Genomic DNA, 16,196 nt, shown 5'->3' with positions numbered 1-16,196 from the left:
AGAAGTATGGCCAGTATGTTGATGGATGCCCTCTATTCTGAGCTAGTGAGGCCTCAACTGGAAGACTGCATTCAGATGTAGAGTCCTCTGTACAGGAGAGATGTGAACCTGCTGGAGTGTGTCCAAATGGAATGGAACACCTCTCCTACGAGGAGACGATGAGAGAGCTGAGGATCTACAGCTTGGAGAAAAAGAAGTCTCCAAGGTGACCCGACATTGACCTTTCAATATCTAAAGGAAAGACACAGGAAAGATGCAGACAGAATTCTTAGTAGAGTCTGTTATGATAGAGCAAGGGGAAACTGTTTCAAGATTAAAGAAGGTCGATTTTGATTAGATATAAGGGAAAAGCCTTTTACAATGACAGTGATAAGGCACTGAACAGATTGCCCAGAGAAGAGGCAGATGTCCTATCCCTGGAGACCTCATGGTGAGGCTGGATCAGGCTCTGGACTACCTGATCTAGCTGTACATGTCCCTTTTCATGGTAGGGAAGTAGCACTTCAAAGATCCCTTCCAACTCTAAGGATTGTGTGATTCCATGAACTGAACTGCTCTAAGTTATGCATGTTCGCTAAAAATGAACAGCAGACAAGCTTACACAAATTAACAAGGTAAGTATTAGGAATTATCCTATAATTCTCAGGTCCACGATCTGACTCATTCCAGCGTGTAAGCTGACCAGTTGCTGTTTATCTTATATAGGAGTGAGAAAGAACTTTCTTTTTTCTTATGTTCTCTTTTCTGAGTTCAACACTGTGCCCTTGAACAAGTCATACAAAACACACTGAGACTCCCTGCTGGTAACCCATATATCTGCAGTCTGAAGATTTAATAATTTTTTAAATAGCCTAATAACAACAAATTAGAATATACTATCATCAAGAGTTACTCATGGGATTTGTCTAGACAAAAAATAAAGCCATTCTAAATGCCATGAATAAATCACAAGAAACAGACCATCCTTCAAAACATTTCTTTTACGATAGCAATCCTAAGAGCCTCCATTCAATTCAGCATACTACAACATTCTTAATTATCTGAAATCAAAACAGTCAAGTGTATAAAACTGCTATCTCCAAGTAACAATTTCGGCTACAGCAGGTTTGTTAAATTGAAAAGAAATACGTATTTAAAATGTACATATTTGAAGTGTCTGGCTGAAACATTCTTACCTGAAACTGCTAAGTACAAAAGCCATACAAAGGTGCTTCGGGTTCTACCTCAATGACAGATGACTTTACGAACAGTTAACCTGTTCATATTAAAGCTCTACCAATTCTAGACATAAAATCACTGCAGAAGCATCATGATATTTTCAGAAGAATACACACATTATTTTTCCTGAAGTTACTGTCACTGTAGAACATTAAGCTTCTACCTACATCTAATCGTGGATTCAGCTATCTCACTGTTTAGTCTTTGATATCAAGAATAGTGCTGACCATTGCAGTTTATTTCCTTCATTGCCTCTCATTATCCACTACAGCTGTAAAGAGATGTTGGAAGAGAATGCTTATTGCTCTTCCTGTTTAAGGGCTCTACTTGTCCTTTTTTTGAATTTGCCTACACAATCTCCTAAAGACGACACATTCCATATTGCAGAATACATTCAAGTCAATATCCAAAAAGAAGGATTTCCATGTATTAAACTTAACTCCTACCTATTTCAACAAATGTCTCTTACTGTGAAGGGATTTAGCAAATAAAGTTCTGCACTGCACCTAGATCATCCACCATCTTCACCATTGAACAAGCCTTGACCATATGCTGTCTACATATTGACCATATGCTGTTTACAATCTTGGCAGTTAACTGAATTTTACCAGTCTTCTGGTCTGTCATGTGGCTGTAGGCACAAAAGCTGAAGTTCTGTTATAGATTTATTTATTTATTTTTTGCTTTACCCTCAGCATAAATCAAGTTTTCACAGAGACTCATATCATATTTTTGCAAATATTACATTAAGTGCTAATCTATTCACCTTTAAAAAAAAAAAAAAAAAATTAAAAAAAAGCAAAAACTTAAATTAAAAAAAAAAAACAAAAAGCAAACGGTGCTATATATCAATGAATTCAACACAGAAGAGGTGAGTGTAAGAAATGGAAAAAATGCAAGAGAATAGACAGCTGTAACCAGATGTAATTATTAATCACACCCATTACCAAGGTTTATGCAAAATACAGAATAATCAGCATAACACACAACACTCTACTTTTCTGGAATATTTGACAAAAGGACAATTTGTATATTGCTTTCACCTGAAACTCAGAAAAATCTTTTTCTTTCCAGCCCAAATCAATGACAGCCCACAATGGTATTTCTTGCACTGCCCATTCCTTTCTTTAAATTTCGTAGCTACGAAACCAAACTATTCTAATCCTGCCTTGCTAAGAAAAAATGCTCTCTTAAATTACTACAATAAATAAATCTTACAGCAGCTATTCGTCCTCACTGAGAAAGATCACTAGGTACTACCCTCATTTCTATTTCATCATTGTAATAGCAATAACAAAACTCACCGCCAGAAGCACTAGAAATTCAGCTGCCATATAATACCAACAACTGTTGCCATTTACTAATGGAACTCACTTTTTAAGAGGCATTATTCATTAACAAACATTTACAACACATAATTTGTGAAAATAACAGTTTACTGTGTTTCTCTGTATTAAGTATTTAACTTCTTCAAGGTCATTAGACACTGCAATAATTAGACAATCATCTCTAATCAGACTTTTATATTATTTTTGTTTAGTTCCAGTCTTTCATTACATATTAAATTCCTAAGACTACAACTTGCTGTTACAGAACTCCACAGATGAAATACTGTCTTTAAAATTTAAGTCCTGTTTAAGTTGAAAATTATCAGTCTCAATAGTTAATTTTCATATGACATGTCAAAATCATAGAAAGACTGGTCACCAGTACAAAACAGAATGAAACAGGTTTAAAATACCTCTCTAATATCAGCTATATAGTGCCTCTGAAAATGCAGTTATGTATCAATTTATAGCACTGGTGTATGCAAATTTTATTTACTTGACCAGAGCATTTCAATTCACAGCAATTCAATATCAGAGAACCCGTATTTTATACATTCATTACTCAGTTGTTTACACAGGACAAAATTAGATGACCTTGAAAATGTATAATGTCTTAATATATTTTTCACCATCCAGGAGGAAAAAACAAAAAACAAAAAAACACCAAATTTTAAACATTCTAATACAAAAACAGGATTTCTATTATTGAAACCAACTTGTCTCTACATGGAAAAAAAATACATTGATAACTTGCACGTATTTTTATGATTAAATCACTCTATAAAACACAATACAGAATTTTTTTTCACCCAGTAAAGTTTCAGTGGAAACTGTGAATTTTCCTTTTGGATTCATTTGCTCATGTATTTGTGTGTAAAGCTGGTAAACTGCTCCCCATGAGGAATAGGAAAAGTCAAAATAATTGGCAACTGGGGTTTTAAAGTTTACTATTGACAAGGCAAATATATCAGTTCAGTCTTCCCAGTTATTGTTACTCTGGAGCAGAGAGGAATGAATAGTTAAAGTGTCAGTCCAAAAATCATTCATCAACTTGCTACTGATAGCTGCAGTAACCTTCCTGATAAATGGAACTGCCACAGAGACATTGTGTAGTTTGATTCTTAGCACAAACATCAAGAACAAAACCATAAAATCATTTTTACCAGTCTCTTTGACACTTGCCAAACAACATTAATCAATATTCAGTTACAGTTAACATGAAATTTCCAACTTCCAACTGAAATACTCCCATCTTCCCAGAGAATTCATTTATTTGAGTCTATACTCAAGAACTACTCTAGAAATACTCCAGGACATTTAAGTGAGCATTAAATTTTGTTCAAGAATTTTCATAAAACCAACTTTACCCTACTTCTTTCATGAGATACCAGAAATTATTTTAAAGTCAATTGGGCATAACATTAAAATACAAACCCCAAAAAGCTCTCAAAAAAACAAAACAACAAAGACTGTCAATGATATGCTTCAATACTCACCCATCATTAGAACATGTCAAAAATTCTTCCTTTATTTTTGGATGCCAACAACCTGAATTAAGCATTGCTGTATGACCCTAAGGAAATAAAGACAAGGTAATCTTGAAAGTTTCCATAGCAAGACTTAAAAAGATTTTGTAAATTTTACTCCAATCCATTAAGGCGAACCATGGTAAAAACTGAGGGAAGAATCAGAACCTCCTGAAGAATGGCTGACTTAAATTACAACAATTTAATGAATTTTATGGATTGTGACCCATTTCATTCTTTTTCTTTTCATTTTCAAAATATAAAACCCCAGATATTCTTCTATTTGTATTTTTTCCCCCTCAGAATAAAGCATGGAATCATATTCCCACTTTTTATCTTGGCAAAACTGCAATGCAGGCAGAGTAAGGACAAAACACCATGCATTAATATGCTGTTACACAAATTGTTCCAAACTACATTAAAAAAAAAAAAAAAAAAAAAAAAAAGAGGAATGACAAAAATTATCAGGAATGACAGAATACACGTATTCAGTGCCAAACTGTAGTACTCAAAGACTGTGTTGGAAAGAACTTAAACAGAATTCTAGCTTCAAGATGGATTTAACTTACGGCAAGTTATGCTGAAAAGATTTTATGCTGCAAATTGAGTAGGTAGCCCTACTACTTTTGAAATTAAATAATAATAATAATCAGATGATAATTACATTATCACTATGTCACCTACAAACAAACATTCACAGAAAACTACTCTTCCTCTACTGTAATTATTTCAGTTTGCTTTAAGCACAAACACGGAGAGAAATACTAAAAACTTAATGGAGCAATAAAAAAATATTTTAGCCTTTTGACTGTTGGATCACAATACACTGGAATTCCAGAAGTTTACAAGAGAAAGAAAATAAAGAAAATCTGTAATAATTTTTAAGTAAACAAGAACTTAAGCAGATGTTATCATATCACTTGCCAAAAGAAACAGAGATCAGACAAGAATAGTCTCAGGTAAAACAGTATTTATCTCAGTTATTTGGCAATACACTTTACAAGCAATATATAAATCATCAGCTTGAGCACTAGATACTATCATTACTTTTTCAGGCTCTTAAACTATTTATAAAACTGACCTGAATTTAAGTAATCTATGTAAACAGAATCTTTGTCTCACATAGTTCACAAATGTAAGGATGCAAAGTGCTCACATGCCCAACAACAGTTGTTAAAACACTTCAGAAGTATGCATCAGCTGTTCTTCACTTGCATTTTCATCTACCACTAAAAATGTGCACACTGCTGCTTAGTACTTTTTACAAGACTCCCTTCTGAAGAGATGTATTTGTCACAGCATCATAGGTATATTAGATGGAAGAAATCTCTGAAACTCATCTAGGCAAGCCTCTCACCCAGAACCAGATGACAGCCAAGATTAGAGCAGGTCAGCTTGGTCTAGGTGGGTCTTGAAATCATCCATGGACTGAAGTTCTGCATATTCCATGCATAAGCCACTGCACTACCACCCTACTGAAAACTTTCTGTAGCAACAAACACCAGGAGACCTCTAGTCTAATACCACTGGTTTCAAAAGCATTTGGCTACACTATCATTTAAAGCTTTTTCTAGTATTTGTAGTCCACTGTTACTGCCCTCTATTCTGCATCAGACTAAAAGGGGACAGATGCCTTCACAGCACAAATGCTTCTGATGTCTGGTTTCCTTATAAGTCCTTAATATCTTCCAGTTTCTCCAAACCCACTCTGAACTGAAGGGCCCAAAATGAATCCCAGAATTTCAGATATGAAACAAGGAGCACTGATTAGAAGGAGATAGTAACTACCTGTAATCTGTTTGTCACATCTCTTATTCTAGCTCAGCTTACAGTTTGTCTCATTTACAACAAAATGAAACCATTTGCTCATACTCAGCCCAGCACTCACCTGAGTTCCTTGCTAAGCCACATAGATCCTACCAGGTATCAATATACACAACTATCCCTCCCAGCACCAGGGCTTTGCATGCTTATTCACTAACTCCATGAAGTTTCTCAGTATGAAGTAAGTTGAATGCAGAAAGACAGACTTTATTTACCTTGGTGTTTGTCATATCCACGATATATTGGTCTCCTTTTATGCACTCCATTACTGGGAAACCATCTCTGTCAAGAACTTTTGCTTGAGAGTTACCAGAGACAACCAGAATGACATCTCCTGTGCTACTATACTGTAAAGACTTGATTTGGTGACTAAAAAAAAAGAAAAAAGAAAAAAAAAAGGTTTCAATTAAATTCAGTTCCTGTAGGCCAGCACTGAAATAGAACTGTCAGAGAAAATACATGGCAGAATTAGACCCATTTACATTCCTATAACAAAAAGAAATCTGAGATTAATGGATTAAAGCTTTTTATTCCCAGGAGTGTTCGACCTTCTTACTCAACCAGAGAGCATATCAAACAAAAGTATTTTCAAAATTGGCACCTAAGATGTTATTTCTGGTGAATGTATTTACTTTAAGTATGCTTTATAACACCAAGTGAAAAACATTGTATGTCATATTCAGCTCTTCAGGGCTGAAAATTCTTTTCCACTTGTTCAATAGCAATACCTGGATTTACAGTAATCCTCAAAGCATTACAAAAGGATGTTATAGTCCCACATAGAACTCCATTATATATTATATGCCAGGAAATTAGTCACATCAGCATTCTCTCACCCTTTTATGGTTCAGGGCTACAATTTCGCAAAAAATTCAGACAAAATTAAATACACCACCAAACCTGGAGACAGGGGAGGATGATCGGCCTAGACTACCTTACCTTAAATGATTACTACATACAGCTGTACTCATCCGCTGTATGAGGGGTTTTTTGTTGTTTTTTGTTTGTTTGTTTGTTTGTTTAATATACATTTTACATTGATTGAAAAAGCTTGGGAGAGAAATCATGGAATAAGGACGACAAGAACAGTTAAATGAAAGATAGCTCAAAATCAGAAATCTCTCTCCAGTCTCAGTAACAGCATCAACATCATTTCTCAGTATTCCACTTTACATAAAAAGCTCACTGCAGTAACATATCCAAAGCAGATTCCTTCTGCTCTCCTTGCCAGGCTATAAACCATTGCAAGGATGGCTCAATAGGCAAAGTAGTGTATCCAGTATGCACCTACAAGAATTGACATCCTAGCACATTAACAAAAAGTGTATAATAATTTTATTAATTATTTTATTAATACTCAATAATATTCATTAATACTTATGTATTAATAAATCAAAATGCATTAATAACTCTATTTGGATTCTCATGGCATTCAAAGCATACTTAATAAACAAAGCATCACAAAAACATTATTCAAGTGCATTAAGAAATATTATTTCTGTGTTCTCTTTCTGGTGAAGAACATAAACTGTGTGCATTTAAATCCTAGTAAATGTACGGAATGTACTTTTTAACCTATAATTTCACATCAGTAAAATTAACACTCAGACAAAACAGCATACAATCTGCAACTGTATTTAGTTCAAGCCTTACAAAGTACTGAATTAAAGGCTGACACAGCATAGCAATTATTTGCTGGACCTTGAATCAAGATAATATAAAACACATTAAAAAACATTTAATGCATGTTTTAGAAATTCTGCATTGACTATAGTAATGTAAGTGTAAGACTCTCATTCAAAAAAATGTTTGGCAAACAAAAGCCAAGAACTGCCTGAATCACCCAGTTATGTGAACTGGAAGCCAGTTTGGCTAAATAATTAAAAAGTCCAATTTTTTTGTAGAAATAAAGCACTCAAAACTGGGAATTTCTGAAACAGATCAGAGGCAATGTCTAAAAAACCATCCTGAGTGTAAAGAGCAAGAATGGATATCTGTAACCAAAAGAGAAAACAAGGCGTTAAGCTGAAAACACTGAAAAATTTAAAAAGAAACTCACAAGAGGGACAACATCTAAAATATTCTCTGCAGGCAACAGATCGGTGTAGAATACATCTACATAATTACATTTCAACAAACCTTGCTTTCAGCTCAGATTTACATTTAACGTTCATCTAGAAAGAAACTGTACCAAACTGCTCAATGCTTTGTTCAGTGGAAACATAAGCCTACTAATCAAATCAAATAGGAAAAAAAAATTGGTTTGAGAAAAAAAAGTATTGCCACAAAGTGTAAAAGCAAGCAAACACCTAACAGTTCAATATGGCTTTGAAAAATTACGTCCAGAAAGAGGCTCCATAAATAAGGTATTTGAATGGCCCAGAAGTTATCACTTTTCAGATGTTTACTGGAGTATGATCAAAAGCGGGACTCTACAGAGGCAATTTGTAAGAAATAAATAAATAAATAAATAAATAAATAAACAAATGGTTCTTATTAATATTAAAGCAAGTTATAAAATTTACAAAAGTTATTCATTTTAACAGGACTCAACATTGTGAAATTCAGGTTTAAAGCTTCAAAATCTGCATAATACTTTTATAGTACTTTCTTCTGTGACATGCAGAATACACATTGGCAGAGATGTGACACAAAACTAAATCCTACACATTTAACATTGTTTTGTCTTACAGTTGCCTTAAATATTTGTATCTTAAATATTGAGGTGGTTTCAAAGTTTTTTTTTTGTTTGTTTGTTTGTTTTTTTGCCAGGCTTTAAAAAAATGAATTTGTCTCAAATCAGAGGAGAAATCAACAGAGCAGTACAAAAGTTATGCTATAAATTGGATCCTGGACAATATGAAATTGTTCTCAGTCTTTTTATTCTCAAAATGAAATTCAATATACGGCTCCAAAACTACACTTCTGCTAACATCTAACACTTCCATACCAGAACTCCTAAGAATTCTTTGAAATTGAAGTCAGTGAATGCTAACAGTCCTTGCAATAAATTCTATAATGAACAAATAAAATAGGAGTACACACACACCTGGGCACAGGTTTATAAGACTCTTCATAGTGCTCAGTGGCATACCTCAATATATGAAATAAGATTTACTTGTTACAGGATCCAGGATCTTTTTACCAGTCAGAGCTGGGGTTCATTTACAACATGACATAGAAGGTATATTTAGCTACTATATTTTAAAATTAAGGTGCAACAATTACAATATAAATGAAATTGCTACACTTGACAGCTGTTAATTCTGCAGTTAACAGAAAATTTTTAATATTATTTTATATTTACACTTTTAGACCTTTAATTCAGATTTTGGTGTACTTAAACTACAAGAATGTGTCATTCACCAAAAACATTCTTCCTTGATATGTATGAAATATAGTGTTATGTATGAAATTCAGTGCCAGGAGTAGCAAGAATAAAATCCTAATCTTCCAAACAGGCAAAAATTGAGTTTCAGACTTTTCAAAAAATAACAATTAAAAACAGACATTCCAAGGGTTACTTATACTGACTAATAAATTTCAGTCCCCTTTAAGTGAGCCAAAGCATCAAACGTTCTTCATTTGTTTAACATTTGAAAGTACCTAGCTACAAACAACTATTAATATACGATTGCTTGTTTGAAAGTTAGCTGTGCAGGAGGCATGGCCTTCTGAAAGAAATCTATATTCCAATTTTCTGCAATTAGTAAATAAACTTGGTAATGAAAATGAAGTCCCACCCCATTCACAGAAATACTGCTGCAGTGGCAACAAAAATTCTGTTATTCCTTTAGGCTATTCACCAAAGGTTTAACTGCATTAGCAATCTTCTCTCCCTCATTAGTTTCATAAAAGGAGAGTCCATATGAAAAGTGTAGTCAACTTGTTTTGATTATCATTATGAACATCGGCCTGTGTCTTTCAGAGGCTCACAATCTGTTTGTTGACATGCTATTAACAATTCAATCTGCAAATTGACTTGTAGCTTTCTGAAGCGAAAAAAATACACACGGTCCTGGATTCGTGTTCCATTCACCGCAGGAAGTGCGACAAATTTAGCCTTTTAAGTTACTTTACAAGGCTTCTGCGCATTCTGTTAGGAGATTAATACATGCACTGTCACAGATGAGAAGTCTTTCTACACACCATTCACAAGGCTGAAGTGACCGAAATGCTTGGAGAGAAGCATCCATTCCAGCAAAATCCCAAAATTTAACATCGTAGTCATATCCACCAGTTATCAAACGAGCACCAGAGGGATCCAGTCCCAAAGCAGAAACCTATTAAAAAAAATAATAATAATTCAAGAATTTTTCTACAGTTGCTCAGATGGCACCAAAATATAAAATATTTATAAAAAAATACAGCATAATAGTTTCGTACTCTTACACTTCGGCTATGTTTTGGTTTCAAATTCTCATCATCTTGCTAGCATACAATGTACATTACGTAAAAATGGCATGGAAAATGAGAGCAAAAGGTTACATAAACTGAAGACAACAGAATTAGGATAAGTTTCATTTGTCAGAAGAAAACTCTGATCTGCACAAACAGTTGAAGATTTGGCATTTAATATCCATCAGTGTAAAATCTGTACTATTGTCAAGACAGCTCATGTGTACATATATGTTCATTGGTTAAATATGACTTCTGAAGAACGAAAATAATGCATGAAGTAGAAAATTAAATGGCAGAAATTAAAAACTTATCATTTTAACTAAGATATCCGAAGAAGCTTTTCAAACACCTTTATTTACAAAATTAGCTGCATAAGGCTACTAAGCACTAGGAGAGAAGAGTAATCTCATTTGTAATCCTCACATCAGAAGTTTATTAAAAAGGAGTTTTTAGGAAAAAATCTATTTTAAAGTCTCTATTTCAAGAACTCTTTCACATCAACATTCAAATCATCCTATGTAGAAATGTGAGCAGCAGATTAGAAACAAAATTACCTCAACATTCTTTCACCTTCAAAAAACTTCTCTACTCAAAAATGATAATATCTACTATTGTGATTTCAAGCACGAATACATGATTAGATTGACAACATGCTCAAATAATTTTGGTCAGGCAAAGAATGTAACTCTCCAAAACTTAGCTGTCTAAATCACACAGCATTGACAAGAAATGTAAAAACAAAACACAAAAGAAAGAGTGAAAACATGTTTGGTTTTACTCACAATTAAATTCATTGTGGGAACATTAAAACAAATGCAAATATTTTCATGCAATGATAAAGCTCATATTAATCAGAGTAAAACCCATGTTTGGGTCTGAATCCAATTTAACTTCCATTAGGCACTTTTAGTTACACAGACCACTGTTATAACATAGACTGCAGCAAGAGGACTACTATTAACCACAGGACAAAAACACAGGTAATCTCACATACATAAGATTTGTAATCACTAGATACAGAAAACCTTTCAAAAAAAGGAAGGCAACCTTCAACACAAGATAGTAAAGTGACAGTAACAGAAAGAAAGGAAAGTGCAAAAAGCAACATCTGAGAGTAAGTGTAGTGCCTGGCTATAGGCTAGCATCACTACTGTCTTTATGAAAAAAGATCAGGCCAATTACTTGTAAGCATTTAAAATCAAAAAGTTACATGAGTATGTTATGGATGTTACATGAAATATTCTCTTTTCAGTGTCCAACTGAATAATTAATTAACAGAAAACAAGTTTCAATAAAAACAGTTAGGAACTGTCCATCTTAATGGATAAATTCAATTTGTTTTGCTACCATTGAGTTTCCTTAAATGAAAGAGTGGGCTTTCTTGTTTCATGTAGAAAAAGTTCATTTACATATTCTTCATCAAAAACTAGTTTCTAGTTGCCATCTCCTTAAGGTTCATGCTGCTCCCTTACTGTATTTCAAACATATAATGCCATGATAAGCTTGTAGAAAGCACTTTCAGAAAAAAAAAATAATTAAGAGGTTGCAGAAGGAATGCTGACTGTGCAACATGCAGCAGATATCTTATTTTGGTTGTCCTGTTGTTTCCACTGCATGCAGTTGAAGAGATCTTATGCTTTAAGAGAAGATCCAAAATCCTATTATTCTAAAGAATGTAAAGAATCATCACATTGGCTAATTCAGTATTATCAAAAATCTAATTCATATTCCCAAACAGATTCAACTTTTTATTTTTAATTCCCTGAAGAAAATGTTCACACATACTACTTTCTGCAGTCAGAATGAGTTCAGCTTCACTTATCATTTACACCACAGGGATATATGTGACTTATAAATGAAATAGACGCAATGCCTTACGCTTTACCAAAAAAATTGCCTCTTTGTTATAATCTACATACAAATTTTAAGCCCTGTCTATATCATCCATGATTTCTAACATGGACACTTCAGATGTCACACTAGACATCTTCAGATTAATCAAGCATTCAAATCAACAGACTCAAGTATTTTATTCCATATTAACTACTATAGAAAGGAGCAGCTGTGATATGAGAACTGATGCAGAAGTGATGCTGATTGCACACAGAATACATAATCAGAACTATTCTGTACCGTATGCTTTCTCTCATACCCACTAAGTATCAAAAATGTCAGGCAAAATAAAATAAATAAATAAATAAATTATATATATATATATACATATATATATATATCACTGAAGTTTCACTGGGAACAGTAACTCCTATTACACTGTACAAACAAGGCAAGTGGGAAATTAATCAGGTTTCTGGAAAGACTCTCCAGCTTGGGAAATCTTTTGTGAGACTTTTCAGCTGCACAGGAATACAGTGATCATCAAACTCAAAATCATTAGACTGAAGAGGTACAGATGGGACATAACATTTAGAAACACAGTACAATGTAGGAATTTAATGAGAAGAATTTAAAATGTCAGTGGAATACACTGATATCAGGATACCAAGTTGTTCCCATCCTTACACAACTGTCATTTTATGGATGTGAAGTTTCATTATTAAGAAAACGACAGACCTTTACAGGAGAGCTGTTTTTTTTCCAGTGATACGTTTCATTCACTGCATCCAATCTAATTTAAGTGCACTATGCATATCCACATTATAATTCACCTCTGCCTGAGGTGATGACAGCTGCACTCCCATAAAGTCAAAAAAAATCTCAAAAGTCTTCCAAAATAACTTCCCCTTTCTCAAAGCCCTTTAGTTAGAAATAACACGAGCTTACACTTTAAGAAACCAGTAAAAACACTTACCAGTTTAATGTTATGGAAGGAGGAAATCAAATTTATACAACAAGGGCAGAAAGTATGTTTTATTCTACAGATTTTGCATCAATGAGCAAATAAAAACAGTTGAATTTGTGGTAAACGATGAAGTTAACCAGAAATGAAAAATCCCGAGTACAAAGAAACAATAACTCCAAGCCACTAAGGGTGTTCTTCCAAATAAATAGATAAATAAAATAAAAATAATTAATCAAGGAGTATTTCATAGGAATCCTAGAGAAAGATGTAGTCAAAGACAAGGAAAAAAAAAATTAAGAAAAACTGAGTATGGCTTACTAAGGCACTTAGCAATTTAAAGCAAATGAAGAAGATCTGTATTCAGCTACAAAGAGGTCATCTGAAACTTCAGCACTGATATCCTTGTTGAAATACATGACAAGCCAAACAAAGGTCTGTGCCTAGGTTAGAGATGTATAGATGATGGTCTAGACTTGAAGACGAACTATAACAATTGCAGAGTATGTATTTAACATAAAGGATCAACAAAAAAACGAGACAACGCTTCAGTTAAATAAAGTTTGAGTTAGTAGCAGAAAGAGAAGAAGCAGTTCTAAAAACATACTTTAATTGCAGTACGAAAAGAGATAGACCAAAGTAATAAATTTAAAAAGAAAATTAGTTTCTCATTCTTCAACGTAAGTATTCATAAAATTATTTTGTAGATTTGCACAGTTCTAGAAAAAAAAAAAAAAAGTTCTGAAACTGTGTTAACCACTTACTGTTTTTGTCCCATGCTGGAGTGTAATTTCATGAGAATCTGGAATTTTCTTTATAGGATTCTGGAGAAGAAAAAAGAAAATTTATCTCTATGGAAACAGTACAATGATAAACAAAAAAACACATCTTATTAAACATATACATAAAGGTAAGAAATATTTCCCTTGCACCAGACAAAACCTGAGATGGGAAAGAAGGAAATATCAAAAATGAGAGACTGATTCCAGTTTTGTGTTTTCATAAACATATGAGGAATGAGTAAAAAGAAAAAAATCAAACAAGAACTCCAACAAAGAATGAGAACAGTATAAGTTTTCCTATTCCTCCTCTTTAGGAAACACTATAATTCTCTTAAATCATTAGTATCATTCAATCTTGAAGTTTTACTAAATCAATCTATCATGTTATACAATAATCTTTCAAATTCTAGGAATCTATGAAGTTAATGAAATTAAGGAAGAGATTTATAACTCATTGCACAAGATAAATTATCTATGTGCTTTATATCATGGATTGGCATCCATTATTTCCTCCTCTTCGGCACTGAACAATATAATACATCTCTCTTAATAGAAAGACACAGATTGAAGGAAATTACAGTTTAAAACATCACACTGAAAACTGTGACAGAAATATGAAAGCTGTTAGTTTAATGAGAAAGAAGCATACTGGAAGCACTTCAGTGATCGGAAGGTTCTACAAAGGTCATTTGAATCATTATCCTAAAATGCTCATTTGTCCAGTATCACTAAGTTTCCTAAAACACACAGAATTTGATGCCAGAAACTCATCAGTTTGATACCAGACACTTTCCTTATCCATATCTGCCAATTCCTTCCCTTTTCTCAGTCTTCAGCAGAAATCCTCTATGTTACTGTGCTTTCTTAAACAGCCATTTTCTCCTCCCATACTATCAGCTTTATTTCACTGATAAAACAAACTTTCTCCATCTTTAATTTAGCCAAATCTACCTTTCCTCTATCTTTACCTCCTGCGACAAAAAACACCCCTTTTTCTCAAACCAACTGTACAGTTCCTTTCTCCTTCCACACACATACACATATAAGGCAGCAGAAGACTCATGCCCCGTGTACTCACATTCACACATCTTTGACAGTCACAAGTGCTTGAACTTGAACTCTTGTGCTAGCATGGAAATCTTACGTATATCCTGTGGGCACAGCAACGTTGAAGAGCCAACAGAAAAGGTTTGCAGAAAGCTACACAGCACAGTGAAAGGTGCAGCCCCCATTACAATCTCCGTCCCAGTGGTTTACAAGTTGAGGAACAAGTTAACAATTCTCAGGTGACACGTGACACTGATTATGAAAGTCAATTCATCATTCACCTGATGCTACAGATTGCCCAATTTAATTGCACTGTAACTGAAGTTTCTCAGGTCTGATGATCTCTTACACTATAAATTGGTATTTGATGTTTTAGGACAGCAAACAATCGCTTCTTAGCCATTGAATATTATTGCCACTTAAGCACACAGCAAAGTTATCCAGATATCACCCAAAACAAAGATTCCACTGCTTTTTTGAATCAAAGGCTTTCATAAAACTTCATCCACTGCTTCAAATAAAAACATTATAACCACTATTCTCATTTCAATCCACAAACCTTTTATTTGGATTATGCCAGAACTACGTGTCAATTTGAGAGCATCTTAACTAATTTAAGAGTTATTCCATTAATTCAAACAAAAAATCTCCTGAATTTTCACATTACAAATAAAGCAGCTAAGAGCACCATTCCAGACAGAGACTAAACCATCTACAAAAGCATGTGACAACCTCAACTGTTTTCCGTCAAATGCTTTATGCTTTGGGCCAGCTTAAATGGTTTACGTGTATTTCACTAGAATACCACAGAACTACTACGAACTAACAGCTGATACATAGACAGAATTCAAGTAATCCTTTAGACATAACTCCTGCAGATTAAGAAACAAATCGGGCTATAGCAAACTTGCTCAATTTCTAGCTTCTTCAGGTGACAATAATTATAATCCTTTTAATTAGAAGAGTCAAATACATAAAAATATTTATGCTGTACAGTGAACCCACACTGAACAGAGTTTTATCTTCTTCTCTTTAAGACAGAACAACAGATATGAATACATTCTGTCACCTGATAAATCAAACAGCTTGAGCTTGATAGTCAGACATTTGGAGAGAGCTGCAGTGTCCAAGAGATACCTGACAGTTGAAAGTACAGCTCAGACTATTCAAAACAAAAATTAAGATAACAACCTCCAGAAAAGTATCTTGGCATAACATCTTCAAATCAGCCAAACATTTACATGAAACAATGTCGTCTGTTCTATTTTAGTAA

General features: G+C 33.8%; 1 protein-coding gene across 1 annotated transcript in view; it reads right to left on the bottom strand.

Moving 5' to 3' along the window:
- The window catches only part of WDR70 (WD repeat domain 70), a 132,053-nt gene that overhangs the window by 83,081 nt on the left and 32,776 nt on the right, over positions 1-16,196 (bottom strand). The window contains exons 6-9 of the mRNA XM_072359623.1: positions 13,859-13,918; positions 10,046-10,179; positions 6,112-6,265; positions 4,043-4,119 (exon numbers count right to left, since the gene is read on the bottom strand). Of these exons, the coding sequence (XP_072215724.1) occupies positions 4,043-4,119; positions 6,112-6,265; positions 10,046-10,179; positions 13,859-13,918 (425 nt within the window). The remainder of the gene's footprint in view (positions 1-4,042; positions 4,120-6,111; positions 6,266-10,045; positions 10,180-13,858; positions 13,919-16,196) is intronic.

This window comes from Excalfactoria chinensis, chromosome Z, assembly GCF_039878825.1.
Source record: "Excalfactoria chinensis isolate bCotChi1 chromosome Z, bCotChi1.hap2, whole genome shotgun sequence".
NCBI classification, from domain to species: domain Eukaryota; kingdom Metazoa; phylum Chordata; class Aves; order Galliformes; family Phasianidae; genus Excalfactoria; species Excalfactoria chinensis.
The sequence above is the reverse complement of the archived record's forward strand: the minus strand, read 5'-3'. Positions and strand labels throughout refer to the sequence as shown.